The sequence below is a fragment of the Ranitomeya imitator genome, chromosome 1, assembly GCF_032444005.1.
Source record: "Ranitomeya imitator isolate aRanImi1 chromosome 1, aRanImi1.pri, whole genome shotgun sequence".
NCBI lineage: Eukaryota > Metazoa > Chordata > Amphibia > Anura > Dendrobatidae > Ranitomeya > Ranitomeya imitator.
This window is the reverse complement of record NC_091282.1, coordinates 938,004,596-938,017,942: the sequence shown is the minus strand read 5'-3', so window position 1 is coordinate 938,017,942 and position 13,347 is coordinate 938,004,596. Positions and strand designations below refer to the sequence as shown.

General features: G+C 47.9%; 1 protein-coding gene across 1 annotated transcript in view; it reads right to left on the bottom strand.

The window, feature by feature from the left end:
- The window catches only part of LOC138651262 (A.superbus venom factor 1-like), a 273,919-nt gene that overhangs the window by 86,514 nt on the left and 174,058 nt on the right, over window positions 1-13,347 (bottom strand). Inside the window, exon 11 of the mRNA XM_069741368.1 lies at window positions 501-641. Within this exon, the coding sequence (XP_069597469.1) occupies window positions 501-641 (141 nt within the window). The remainder of the gene's footprint in view (window positions 1-500; window positions 642-13,347) is intronic.

The following is a 13,347-nucleotide window of genomic DNA, read 5'->3' as shown; positions in this document are numbered from 1 at the left end:
TGCAGTGTCCTTTCTCCTTCGTTCACTGACAGGATCCCACCCCTGTCAGGGACCAACTAACTGAGCTGAGCTCAGCCAGCAACTAACTAACTTTCCCTACAGGCGACCAGTTTTACCTATGTGGGGAGTGACCTAATAAATAGGAGCAAGAGCTCCCCCTGGTGGCCTGGAGTGTGAAATGTGTTGCATGTTTGTGATACCTGGATGCAGTTATCCTTCTTTGCCTCCAAACGTAGCATCACTCTCCCGAGAGGAAAGCAATACCACTGCGACGACCAGGACCCCGGGGCGCCGCACACGCATATTGCAAAAAAACACCAGGCTGCCAATGGACAGGATCCCTTTACAAACTTGTAGAACTTTTATGGTCACCTTAGGGAAGATGATGCCAGTCTTTGTAGGTATTTCTGAACCCCAATTGCTGTCAAACTGTTCACTCAAAATACTGAAGGGGTGTTCAAAGTAGTTATACTTTTTACAGCAATATCAATTAAACTTACGGTTATGGTTATCTCTTTGTCATTGCTTTCTGTATTGTAAGTCACATGTGCCAGTCCTTCCTTCGTTGACCATCCTCTGTTTTCACCACATTGTACATGAACACCACCTGCTGGAGTCATATCAGGATTTTTAATGGAAACCTATTAGATAAAATTACAATTACTGTCACAGTAGAGGCATTTCACAGGACATTCATTTTTACTTTTTATTTTACATTTTATACAACTAAAAGATTTTGGAATAATAGCTATCTTGCTTTCCCTTTCTCTGCTCATTCTCACTGCTGGCGACATATCCCCCAATCCTGCACCCCCCTCCCCATATATCCCTCTAATCCTCACCCCTATCCTTCTCACACTAAGAGAAACTACCGCAATCTCTTACACTTAAAATCTGTGCCACTGACCCCCACCCCCCTGCTTCCTTTCTCTGGGGCACTTTGGAATGCCCGCTCCGTCTGCAACAAGCTCCACATGAGCCACGATCTCTTTACTTCCCACAACCTTTCCTTCCTGGCCCTCACTGAGACCTGGCTGATGCCGCTGACACGGCCTCCTCACAGCACTGAGTTACAGTGGCCTCCAGTTTACCCACACTCCTCGCTCTGGCAACAGACATGGCGGAGGAGTGGGCTTCCTTCTTTCAAAAAACTGTTCCTTCAACCCTATCCAACCCCCCACCCTCCCTTATCCGCCCTTCTTTCAAGGTTCACTCTGTCCGTATCTACTCTCCCTCTAATCTCCAAATGGCTGTCATATACTGACCACTGGGCTCAGCCACTGCCTTCATCGACCAATAATCCACCTGGCTTCTTCACTTTCTCTCTGCTGACATCCCCATCATCATCATGGGTGTCTTTAATATCCCCTGACACCTGCCAGCCAGCAGCCTCCAAGCTCCTGGCCCTTACTTCATCCTTTGGACTCACTCAGTGGTCCTCCACAGCCACCCACACAGACGGGCATACACTAGACCTCATCTTCACCCGCCTCTGTTCCTTATCTAATCTCACAACCTCTCCCTTCCCCCTGTCTGACCACCATCTACTCACCTTCTCATCCTTGTCCTCCTCACCCGCCCTCCATGTCCAGCCATTACCACATCCTCGCAGAAACCTCGCACACCTAGACATTCACAGACTCTCACTCTGTTCTACCCCGTCCTCCATATCTTCACTCCACGACACAGACAGCGACACCGCTTTATATAACACCACCCTCACATCAGCCATAGACTCAGTCGCCCCTCTCATGTATGGCAAAGTGCGACAAATCAATGGGCAACCCTGGCAAAACAATCTCACCAAAAAACTTTGACAAGCATCCAGGGTCGCGGAGCGGTGTTGGAAGAAAACACGCCTGCTAGACGACTTCACTGCTTTCAAGCAAGCTACCCTTGCCTTCAAATTAGCCCTCACCTCTGCTAAACAGACCTATTTCACAAACCTTGTATCTTCATTATCCTACAACCCAAAACATCTGTTCGGCACATTTAACTCCTCCGCCCACCACCGCCACCTTCAACTCCTCTCATCTCTTCCGAGGAGTTTGCCACCTACTTCAAAAACAAGATTGACAAAACAAGGCTTCCCTAATAACCTCCCTCTACAACATCACTGAAGGAGATATTACTCACCTCCTTTCCAAATCAAACCTCACCACCTGTGCACTTGACCCCATCCCTTCCCACCTGCTCCCCAACCTCACTAACACACTCATTCCAGCCCTAACCCATCTGTTCAACCTATCGCTATCTTCTGGTACCTTCCCCTCTGTCTTCAAACATGCCACGACCACACCCATCCTCAAAAAAACTAACCTTGACCCAACTGCTATGCCCAGCTATCGCCCCATATCACTGCTCCCGTTTGCTTCAAAGCTCTTGAGCAGCATGTCCATGCTCAACTTACCTCCCACATCTCATCTAACTCTCTCCTTAACAACCTCCAATCTGGCTTCTGCCCCCACCACTCCACCGAAACTGCCCTGCCAAAAATGACTAATGACTTACTCACAGCCAAAGCTAACAGACAGTTCTCCATCCTCCTTCTCGACCTGTCCTCTGCCTTCGACACATTCGACCACTGCCTACTGCTACAGATTCTTTCTTCCTTTGGCATCAAAGACCGTGCCCTGTCCTGGATTGCCTCATACCTTTCCAACTGCATATTTAGCGTTTCCCACTACCACACTACCTCCTCATCCCGCCCTCTCTCTGTTAGAGTCCCTCAAGGCTCTGTCCTAGGGCCCCTAATTTTTTCCATCTATACCGTTGGCCTAGGACAACTCAAAGTCCCATGACTTCCAGTATCACCTGTATGCGGACAACACTCAGATATACCTCCCTACCCAGATGTCACCTCTCTGCTGTCCAGAATCCCGGAGTGTCTGTCAGCCATATCCGCTTTTCTTCACCTCTTGCTTCCTAAAACTCAATGTAGACATAACCGAACTCATCATCTTTCCCCCATCTCGCGTATCCCCCCTACCTGATCTATCTATTATGGTAAACGGCATCACTCTCTCTCCTGCACCTGAAATCCGCTGCCTCAGGGTAACCTTCGACTCTGCCCGGTCCTTTAAACCGCATGTCCAAACTCTTGCCACGTCCTGTCACCTCCAACTCAAAAATAGTGCCAGAATGCGTCCCTTTCTCAGCCCACAATCTACCAAAATTCTTGTGCATGCCCTCATCATCTCCCACCTCGATTACTGCAACACCCTCCTCTGTGGCCTCCCCGCTAACTCTCTTGCACAGCTCCAGTCTGTCCTCAACTCTGCTGCCTGGCTAATCCACCTCTCTCCTCGCTACTCCCTTGCTTCTCCCCTCTGCAAATCTCTCTACGGGCTCCCAATTCCCCAACGAATCCAGTTCAAACTATTAACACTGATCTACAAAGCCATCCACAACCTGTCCCCTTCCTATATCTCTGAACTAATCTCCCAATATCTTCCCTCATGTAATCTCCGATCCTCCCAAGACCTCCTACTCTCCTCCACACTTATTCGTTCCTCACACAACCAGCTCCAAGATTTCTCCCGAATATCCCCCATCCTATTGGAATTCCACGCATCAACACGTCCGATTATCCACCACCCTCGGATTCTTCAGACGGAACCTGAAAACCCATCTCTTCAGGAAAGCCTACAGCCTGCAATAACCATTCTGCCACCTCACCACCACCCGAGCTGCTGCCTCACCACCACCCAAGCTGCCGCCTCGCCACCACCAGAGCTGCTGCACCCCCGACCTTCTGTCTCTTCCCCATTATCCCATAAAATGTAAGTCCGCAAGGACAGGGTCATCTCCCCTCTGTACCAGTCGGTCATTGTAAATTTGTTTACTGTAAATGATATCTATAACTGTACGTAACCCCTTTCTCATGTACAGCACAATGGAATTAATGGTGCTATATAAATAATAATAATCTTTTTTATCCAACACTGGCTTTTCCCAGCCGGCTGCCCTGGATTGACAGGTCTCTGCCTACATGTACACGCTGTAGGATATCTGTCAATCCAGGGCAGCAGAGAGAAGTCACCAGGGACCCAACTGTCCGACTAGTCAAGTTCGCTTCAAAGAGGACCTTTCATTGGATTTTTGTTTTATTTAAACTATGGGTACCTTCTCCAATTGGCGCTGCTCCACTGATACTTGAACAGATCCCAAGTTCTAAAGATTAAACTTTTCCTTTCAACTAACTGGGCATACACCACAGAACTCTGTGGGCATTTGCTTTTTCTCTACTGATGCTGACCAATCAAAACTTTGCTGCACGCCCAAGGAAGTTCTGTGATATATGTCCAGCTAGTTGAAGGGAAAATGTGCAACTTTATTACCAGGGTGTGCAGCGCCCCAGAGTCCTGGTTGTTGCAGTAATGTCGTTCTTCCACCAGGGGGAGCGATGTTACATCTGATGGCACCAAAGGAGTTCACCCTGCCAGGTATCACAGCCACACACACACTTCACACGCCGGCCACCAGGGGGAGCAAAAAGGTTCTATCTATTAGGCCACTCCTCACACTTGGGTAAAACTGGGGGTTTGGTTAGGAAGTGGGAGAGACAGAAAGAAGCTGACTGGAGGGAGAAGGAGATAGTCAGGAGGAGAGGAGGAGACTGGGCTCGGCCCAGAAAGGGAAAGAAGGACATGGAGCTGCGCCTGCAACCCATGCAGCAGCCTCCTAAGGAAGAACAAGAAAGGAAGTGTGCCGTAGTGAGTGAGCACAGAAGGCTGCCTCCCACTGAGCGCAGATCCGGTAGCCGGAACACCGAGGGAGTAATGGACTCTACACTTTACTTCAGAGACCAGCAGGAAGTCGATTCCACGTTGGCTGCCCAACCTAAGAACCTAAGCAGACAAGGTGGCAATGCAGAGGAGGGGTGACGCCAGGGTCCCTACAAAATAGCCTCAGGCCACCACCGTCATACAGGTTTGTCCTATCCATCTGGGGGACAGAGAGAAGAGTAACAAGAGTGCGGACCCTATGGGAGCTAGTGCACGTAGGGACCTACTACGTTACTGTGCGCAAGGGGAAGGCTACTGATTTCCACCTTGTAAGACTCATGCTGGTGTGGTAGTTGGAGGCAGATATATCTCGCCCAGGTGTTTGTCCTATGTGAATTAGGCCACTCAGTATCTTCAGGGTGCTAATGGGTTAATGATTGCAGGAATAAAAGATGACCAGCTGGGTGTTTCCAGTGTCTGCCTGGGGCACACAGATTGCCTGCCTGTGTGAGACAAACGTGAGTGAAGAGCTCTGCTCAAGAATTGTGTGATGTTAACTGGGTGGGAGAAGCCCCCCCAGTTGTTGAGATAGCAACGTATTTGTTTAGTTAGTGCCGGACAGGCTAGGATTTATTTTTATGTTTTGTTTTTTGTGTTGCTTTCACGTTAATAAATCTGACCTGAGGTCAGCCTGCTCAGAAACCTGCTGTACGCCTCAAATTCAATGCACAAACCACGTGTCCTTTGACCCCAGCAAAGGCGATCCCAGAGTGTTTTGTCACTGTTTTGTTATCAGCATGGGTTTATGAGAAATCGCTCCTGTCAAACCAATCTAATCAGTTTTTATGAAGAGGTAAGCTATAGACTGGACCACGGTGAGTCATTGGACGTGGTATATCTCGATTTTTCCAAAGCGTTTGATACCGTGCCGCACAAGAGGTTGGTACACAAAATGGGAATGCTTGGTCTGGGGGAAAATGTGTGTAAATGGGTTAGTAACTGGCTTAGTGATAGAAAGCAGAGGGTGGTTATAAATGGTATAGTCTCTAACTGGGTCGCTGTGACCAGTGGGGTACCGCAGGGGTCAGTATTGGGACCTGTTCTCTTCAACATATTTATTAATGATCTGGTAGAAGGTTTACACAGTAAAATATCGATATTTGCAGATGATACAAAACTATGTAAAGCAGTTAATACAAGAGAAGATAGTATTCTGCTACAGATGGATCTGGATAAGTTGGAAACTTGGGCTGAAAGGTGGCAGATGAGGTTTAACAATGATAAATGTAAGGTTATACACATGGGAAGAGGGAATCAATATCACCATTACACACTGAACGGGAAACCACTGGGTAAATCTGACAGGGAGAAGGACTTGGGGATCCTAGTTAATGATAAACTTACCTGGAGCAGCCAGTGCCAGGCAGCAGCTGCCAAGGCAAACAGGATCATGGGGTGCATTAAAAGAGGTCTGGATACACATGATGAGAGCATTATACTGCCTCTGTACAAATCCCTAGTTAGACCGCACATGGAGTACTGTGTCCAGTTTTGGGCACCGGTGCTCAGGAAGGATATAATTGAACTAGAGAGAGTACAAAGGAGGGCAACAAAATTAATAAAGGGGATGGGAGAACTACAATACCCAGATAGATTAGCGAAATTAGGATTATTTAGTCTAGAAAAAAGACGACTGAGGGGCGATCTAATAACCATGTATAAGTATATAAGGGGACAATACAAATATCTCGCTGAGGATCTGTTTATACCAAGGAAGGTGACGGGCACAAGGGGGCATTCTTTGCGTCTGGAGGAGAGAAGGTTTTTCCACCAACATAGAAGAGGATTCTTTACTGTTAGGGCAGTGAGAATCTGGAATTGCTTGCCTGAGGAGGTGGTGATGGCGAACTCAGTCGAGGGGTTCAAGAGAGGCCTGGATGTCTTCCTGGAGCAGAACAATATTGTATCATACAATTATTAGGTTCTGTAGAAGGACGTAGATCTGGGTATTTATTATGATGGAATATAGGCTGAACTGGATGGACAAATGTCTTTTTTCGGCCTTACTAACTATGTTACTATGTTACTATGTTACTATGTTACTATGTCACATTGTGGTGGAGAATGCGGGCATACCGTGGCACAGGCGACAGCATGGAAGATGTGGTGAAAGCCTTAGTACAGTCCACTGCTGTACAGCAGCAGGCCACTGCCGCACAGCACGAAGCTAATCGCTTGATGGCCGCACAGCTGAAGGAGTTACTGGACATGACGGTTGCAGACCGCCAACTTCTCCAACAGGTGGCGCAGCGCCTGGTGAGCATGCCTGACGCTGACTGCAGAAGATGACGTCGAGGCATACCTGACAACGTTTGAGCGGACGGCATTGAGAGAGAAGTGGCCGAAGGCACGATGGGCCGATTTGATTGCCCCATTTCTCTCCAGCGAGGCCCAAAAAGCTTACCATGATTTGGACCGGGATGTCGCTCAGGACTTTGAGAAGCTGAAAGCTGAGATCCTGGCCCGGCTGGGTGTGACGACGGCTGTCCGTGCACAGAGGGTACATCAGTGGACATACCAGCAAGATAAACCGGCGCGGTCTCAGATGTTCGACCTGATCTACTTGACAAAGAAATGGCTGCAACCCGAGGTACTGACAATACCCGAAATAATCCAGCGGGTTGTCCTGGACAAGTACCTGAGAGTACTACCCCCAGCGCTGAAAAGGTGGGTAAGCCAAGGAAATCCCACGACAGCGGATCAACTTGTGGAGTTGGTCGAGCGTTATTCCGTGGCAGAAGGACTTCCCGACGACACCGCCAACCCCCGGTCTGTGCCTCCTCCTCGTGGAACCGGTAAGACTGTTCCAGGGACCACAGGTGAAGGAAAATCGCTTAAAACTGTGGGGGAGGAGTCCGGGACTGCTCGCACTCCGAGACCAAGAGTATTGGACGGTGGTCTCAGTAGGGGACCTGTTAGGTGTTTCCGCTGCCATGAGAAGGGTCATGTTTCTGCGAACTGTCCTGTTACCGCTGAACCCATGCAGTGCGACGTTATAGACTCTAGAAAACGCATGTCTTTGGTTACACAGCTAGTGAGTGTGAATGCGGGTCAAAATGATACAGTGAAACACCTGTGTGAATTATCTGTTGATGGGAAAAATGTTGTGGCATTACTAGACTCTGGAAGTGTGGTGACTCTGGTGAAAGCTAGTCTGGTGGCACTTCCGTCTGGTCCGTCTGACAAGTTTTCTGTGACATGTGTGCATGGTGACACCCGCTCGTACTTAACAGCGGTCATATGGATTTCTACTCCCTATGGGTCAGTGCAGCACAAAGTGGGACTCGTTCCCGCATTGTTACATGATGTAATCCTGGGCAGGGATTTTCCCTATTTCTGGCAGTTGTGGGAGAATCAGTTGCTCCTTCACGGTAGCTGTACCCGTGAATCTTCTCCCATGCCATCTGGAGGTCCCGAGTCCCTAGAGGAGACCCCACAGGAAGATGTTGCTGGGGAGGTTAGTGAATCTAACCTTCAGTACCCCTTCTCCGTCATGGCGGGGGAAACGGAGGAAACTGAGGAACCTCAGCGAGAGGCGGAGGCAGACAGCCATCCGGCACCCTGCCTGCCAGATTTGGGAGTCCAGGTGGATGACTTCCACAGCGAGCAAATGAAAGATCCTACCCTAACTCCGGCTAGGAAAAATGTAAAAATGATAGATGGGGTACCAGTAGAACCTGACACTAGGCTAGCGTACCCGTATATGGTTCTTGAAAATGATTTGCTCTACCAGGTAGAAAAAAAAGGGGAAGACACAGTGCAACGGTTAGTGGTACCCAAACCTTATCGGCGAAAGGTACTGGATTTGGCCCACGGACATATAATGGGGGGACATCTGGGGGTACAGAAAACCACAGAAAGGATATTGCATTGTTTTGTGTGGCCTGGAATACATTGTGATGTGCGTAACTATTGTGACTCCTGTCCAGAGTGCCAAATCGCGGCCCCTAAATCTCAGTTCCGTAGCCCTTTGGTACCCCTTCCTATCATCGGGGTCCCTTTTGAGAGAATTGGGATGGATTTGGTTGGGCCCCTTCCCCGATCCGCACGTGGGCACCAACATATCCTCGTCATCATGGACTATGCCACTCGCTACCCGGAAGCCGTCCCTTTGCGTAACACAGCTACCAAGATGATCGCCAAGGAATTGGTACAAGTGTTTAGTCGGGTGGGAATTCCAAAACAGATACTCACCGACCAGGGGACTCCCTTTATGTCGAGGGTAATGAAGGAGCTCTGCAGGCTCTTACAAATAGACCCGTTGCGTACGTCTGTCTATCACCCTCAAACAGATGGCCTGGTTGAGCGCTTCAACAAAACCTTAAAACAGATGCTCCGGAAGGCGATAGACAAAGATGGGAAGAACTGGGATTACTTGTTACCCTATTTGCTGTTTGCCATTAGGGAAGTTCCCAGTCTTCCACAGGGTTTTCGCCTTTCGAACTGTTGTACGCCCGTCGTCCCCGGGGACTGCTGGACGTCGCAAAAGAAACCTGGGAAGGTCAAGTCACTCCCTTTAAAATGGTGATCGACCATGTAACACAAATGCAGGATCGTATTGCCGCTGTCATGCCCATTGTTAGGGACCATATGTTACAGGCCCAGGGAGCCCAGAGGCAAAGTTATGATAGAGGCGCTAAGGTCCGTACATTTGCACCCGGCGATAGGGTGTTGGTCCTAATCCCTACGGTGGATAGTAAATTCCTGGCGAAATGGCAGGGCCCATTTGAGGTCCGAGAAAGAGTTGGTGAAGTGAACTATAAAGTGTACCAGCCGGGTAAGAGAAAACCGGAACAGATTTATCATGTGAATCTGATAAAATCCTGGAAAGACCGCTCTGCCCTAACGGCGGATCTGCCCCGTCCGGTTTGTTCACCTACTATGTTGTGCGTTCTGTTTTTGGGCACCCTCTGGTGGTTACTGATGGTACTGGGTGACTTGTGTTCTCTGCGGTCTCTGGTGTCCACCTGTTCCATCAGGTTATGGGAGTTTCCTATTTAACCTGGCTTTTTTGTCATTTCCTCGCCGGCTATCAATGTAATCAGCGTGTCTTTTTACCTCTGCTCCCTGCGTCTGTTATCTTCAGGACAAGCTAAGTTTTGATTTTCCTGTTCCACGTTTTGCTTAATTTTTGTCTTAGTCCAGCTTGCAGATATGTGATTCCTTGCTGCTGGTTGCTCTAGTGGGCTGAAATTACTCCTCATGTTCCATGAGTTGGCACATGAGTTCAAGTAATTTCAGGATGGTTTTTTTGAAGGGTTTTTCGCTGACCGCGCAGTTCACTTTTGTATCCTCTGCTATCTAGCTTTAGCGGGCCTCATTTTTGCTGATTCTATTTTCATAACTACGTATGTGCTTTCCTCTCATTTCACCGTTATTACATGTGGGGGGCTGCTATTTCTGTGGGGTGTTTCTCTGGAGGCAAGTGAGGTCTGTGTTTCTTCTTATAGGGGAAGTTAATCCTTCGGCTGGCGCGAGACGTCTAGGAATCATCGTAGGCACGTTCCCCGGCTACTGCTAGTTGTGTGTTTAGGTTCAGGATCGCGGTCAGCTCAGGTTCCATCACCCTAGAGCTTGTTTTGTTTTTGTGCTTGTCCTTTTGTGATCCCCTGCCATTGGGATCACAATTTTCCCCCTCCTCAGTGTTTGCTGCCTAGCCTTAATTACAGCTTGACTGCTTCTTTCCTCCTCTTAATCCTTGAATGGCTCTGACCTCAGCTGTTTATTATGGACGTCCAGAGTTTGGCTTCCAGCCTGAATAATCTTGCTGCTAAGGTTCAAAATATACAAGATTTTGTTGTACATACGCCTATGTCTGAACCTAGAATTCCTGTCCCAGAGTTTTTTTCTTGAGATAGATCTAGTTTTCTGAATTTTAGGAACAATTGCAAGTTGTTTCTTTCCTTGAAATCTCTCTCCTCTGGAGACCCTGCTCAGCAGGTCAAGATTGTTATATCTTTCCTGCGGGGTGACCCTCAGAATTGGGCATTTGCATTGGCACCAGGGGATCCTGCGTTGCTCAATGTGGATGCGTTTTTTCTGGCATTGGGTTTGCTCTATGAGGAACCTAACCTAGAGATTCAGGCTGAAAAAGCTTTATTGGCTCTCTCTCAGGGGCAAGATGAAGCAGAAATATATTGTCAGAAATTTCGGAAATGGTCGGTGCTTACTCAGTGGAATGAGTGCGCTCTGGCTGCAAAATTCAGAGATGGCCTTTCTGAGGCCATTAAAGATGTTATGGTGGGGTTCCCGGCGCCTACAGGTCTGAATGAGTCCATGACTATGGCTATTCAGATTGATCGGCGTTTACGGGAGCGCAAACCTGTGCACCATTTGGCGGTGTCTTCTGAACAGGCACCTGAGATAATGCAATGTGATAGAATTCAGTCCAGAAGTGAACGGCAAAATTATAGGCGGAAAAATGGATTGTGTTTTTATTGTGGTGAGTCAGCTCATGTTATATCAGCATGCTCTAAACGCACAAAAAAGGTTGATAAGTCTGTTGCCATTGGTACTTTACAGTCTAAGTTCATTCTGTCTGTGACGCTGATTTGTTCATTATCATCCATTTCCGTCGATGCCTATGTGGATTCAGGCGCTGCCTTGAGTCTTATGGATTGGTCATTTGCCAATCGCTGTGGGTTTAGTCTGGAACCTCTGGAAGTTCCTATTCCTTTGAAAGGAATTGACTCTACACCTTTGGCTATGAATAAACCTCAGTACTGGACACAAGTGACCATGCGTATGACTCCCGTTCATCAGGAGGTGATTCGCTTCCTGGTACTGTATAATTTACATGATGTCTTAGTGCTTGGTCTGCCATGGTTACAAACTCATAACCCAGTCCTGGACTGGAAAACAATGTCTGTGTTAAGCTGGGGATGTCAGGGGGTTCATGATGATGCATCTCCGATTTCTATCGCTTCATCTACTCCTTCTGAGGTTCCGGTATTTTTGTCTGATTATCGGGAGGTTTTTGAGGAGCCTAAGCTCAGTTCGCTTCCTCCTCACAGGGATTGCGATTGTGCTATAGATTTGATTCCTGGCAGTAAATTCCCTAAAGGTCGTTTGTTCAATCTGTCAGTGCCAGAGCATACTGCTATGCGGAATTATGTTAAGGAGTCCTTGGAAAAGGGACATATCCGTCCATCTTCGTCCCCTTTGGGAGCAGGTTTTTTTTTTGTGGCCAAAAAAGATGGTTCCTTGAGGCCTTGCATAGATTATCGTCTTTTGAATAAGATTACAGTCAAATATCAGTATCCTTTGCCATTGTTGACTGATTTGTTCGCTCGCATTAAGGGGGCTAAATGGTTCACTAAGATTGATCTTCGGGGTGCGTATAATCTTGTGCGGATAAGGCAGGGTGATGAGTGAAAAACCGCATTTAATACGCCTGAGGGCCATTTCGAGTATTTGGTGATGCCTTTTGGACTTTCTAATGCTCCTTCTGTCTTCCAGTCTTTTATGCACGATATTTTCTGTGAATATCTGGATAAATTTATTATCGTGTATTTGGATGATGTTTTGGTTTTTTCTGATGACTGGGAGTCTCATGTTCAGCAGGTCAGGAAGGTGTTTCAGGTCCTGCGGGCCAATTCTTTGTTTGTAAAGGGTTCTAAATGTCTCTTTGGAGTTCAGAAGATTTCTTTTTTGGGGTATATTTTTTCCCCTTCTACTATTGAGATGGATCCCGTCAAGGTTCAGGCTATTTGTGACTGGACGCAGCCTACATCTCTTAAGAGTTTACAGAAGTTCTTGGGCTTTGCTAATTTTTATCGTCGCTTCATAACTAATTTTTCTAGTGTTGTTAAGCCTTTGACGGATTTGACTAAAAAGGGTGCTGATGTTACTGATTGGTCTCCTGCGGCTGTGGAGGCCTTTCAGGAACTTAAGCGCCGGTTTTCTTCTGCTCCTGTGTTGCGTCAGCCAGATCCGTCGCTTCCTTTTCAGGTTGAGGTTGATGCTTCCGAGATCGGAGCGGGGGCGGTTTTGTCACAGAGAAGCTCCGATGGCTCAGTGATGAAGCCATGTGCGTTCTTTTCTAGAAAATTTTCGCCCGCTGAACGGAATTATGATGTTGGTAATCGGGAGCTTTTGGCCATGAAGTGGGCATTTGAGGAGTGGCGTCATTGGCTTGAGGGTGCTAGACATCGTGTGGTGGTCTTGACTGATCACAAAAATCTGATGTACCTTGAGTCTGCCAAGCGTCTGAATCCTAGACAGGCTCGTTGGTCACTGTTTTTCTCCCGTTTCAATTTTGTGGTTTCATACCTGCCAGGTTCAAAGAATGTGAAGGCGGATGCTCTTTCTAGGAGTTTTGTGCCTGACTCCCCTGGAAATTCTGAGCCCACTGGTATCCTTAGGGATGGGGTGATTTTGTCGGCTGTCTCCCCAGACTTGCGACGTGCTTTGCAGGAGTTTCAGGCGGATAAACCTGATCGTTGTCCGCCGGAAAGACTGTTTGTTCCGGATAATTGGACCAGTAGAGTCATCTCCGAGGTCCATTCTTCTGTGTTGGCAGGTCATCCTGGAATATTTGGTACTAGAGACTTGGTGGCCA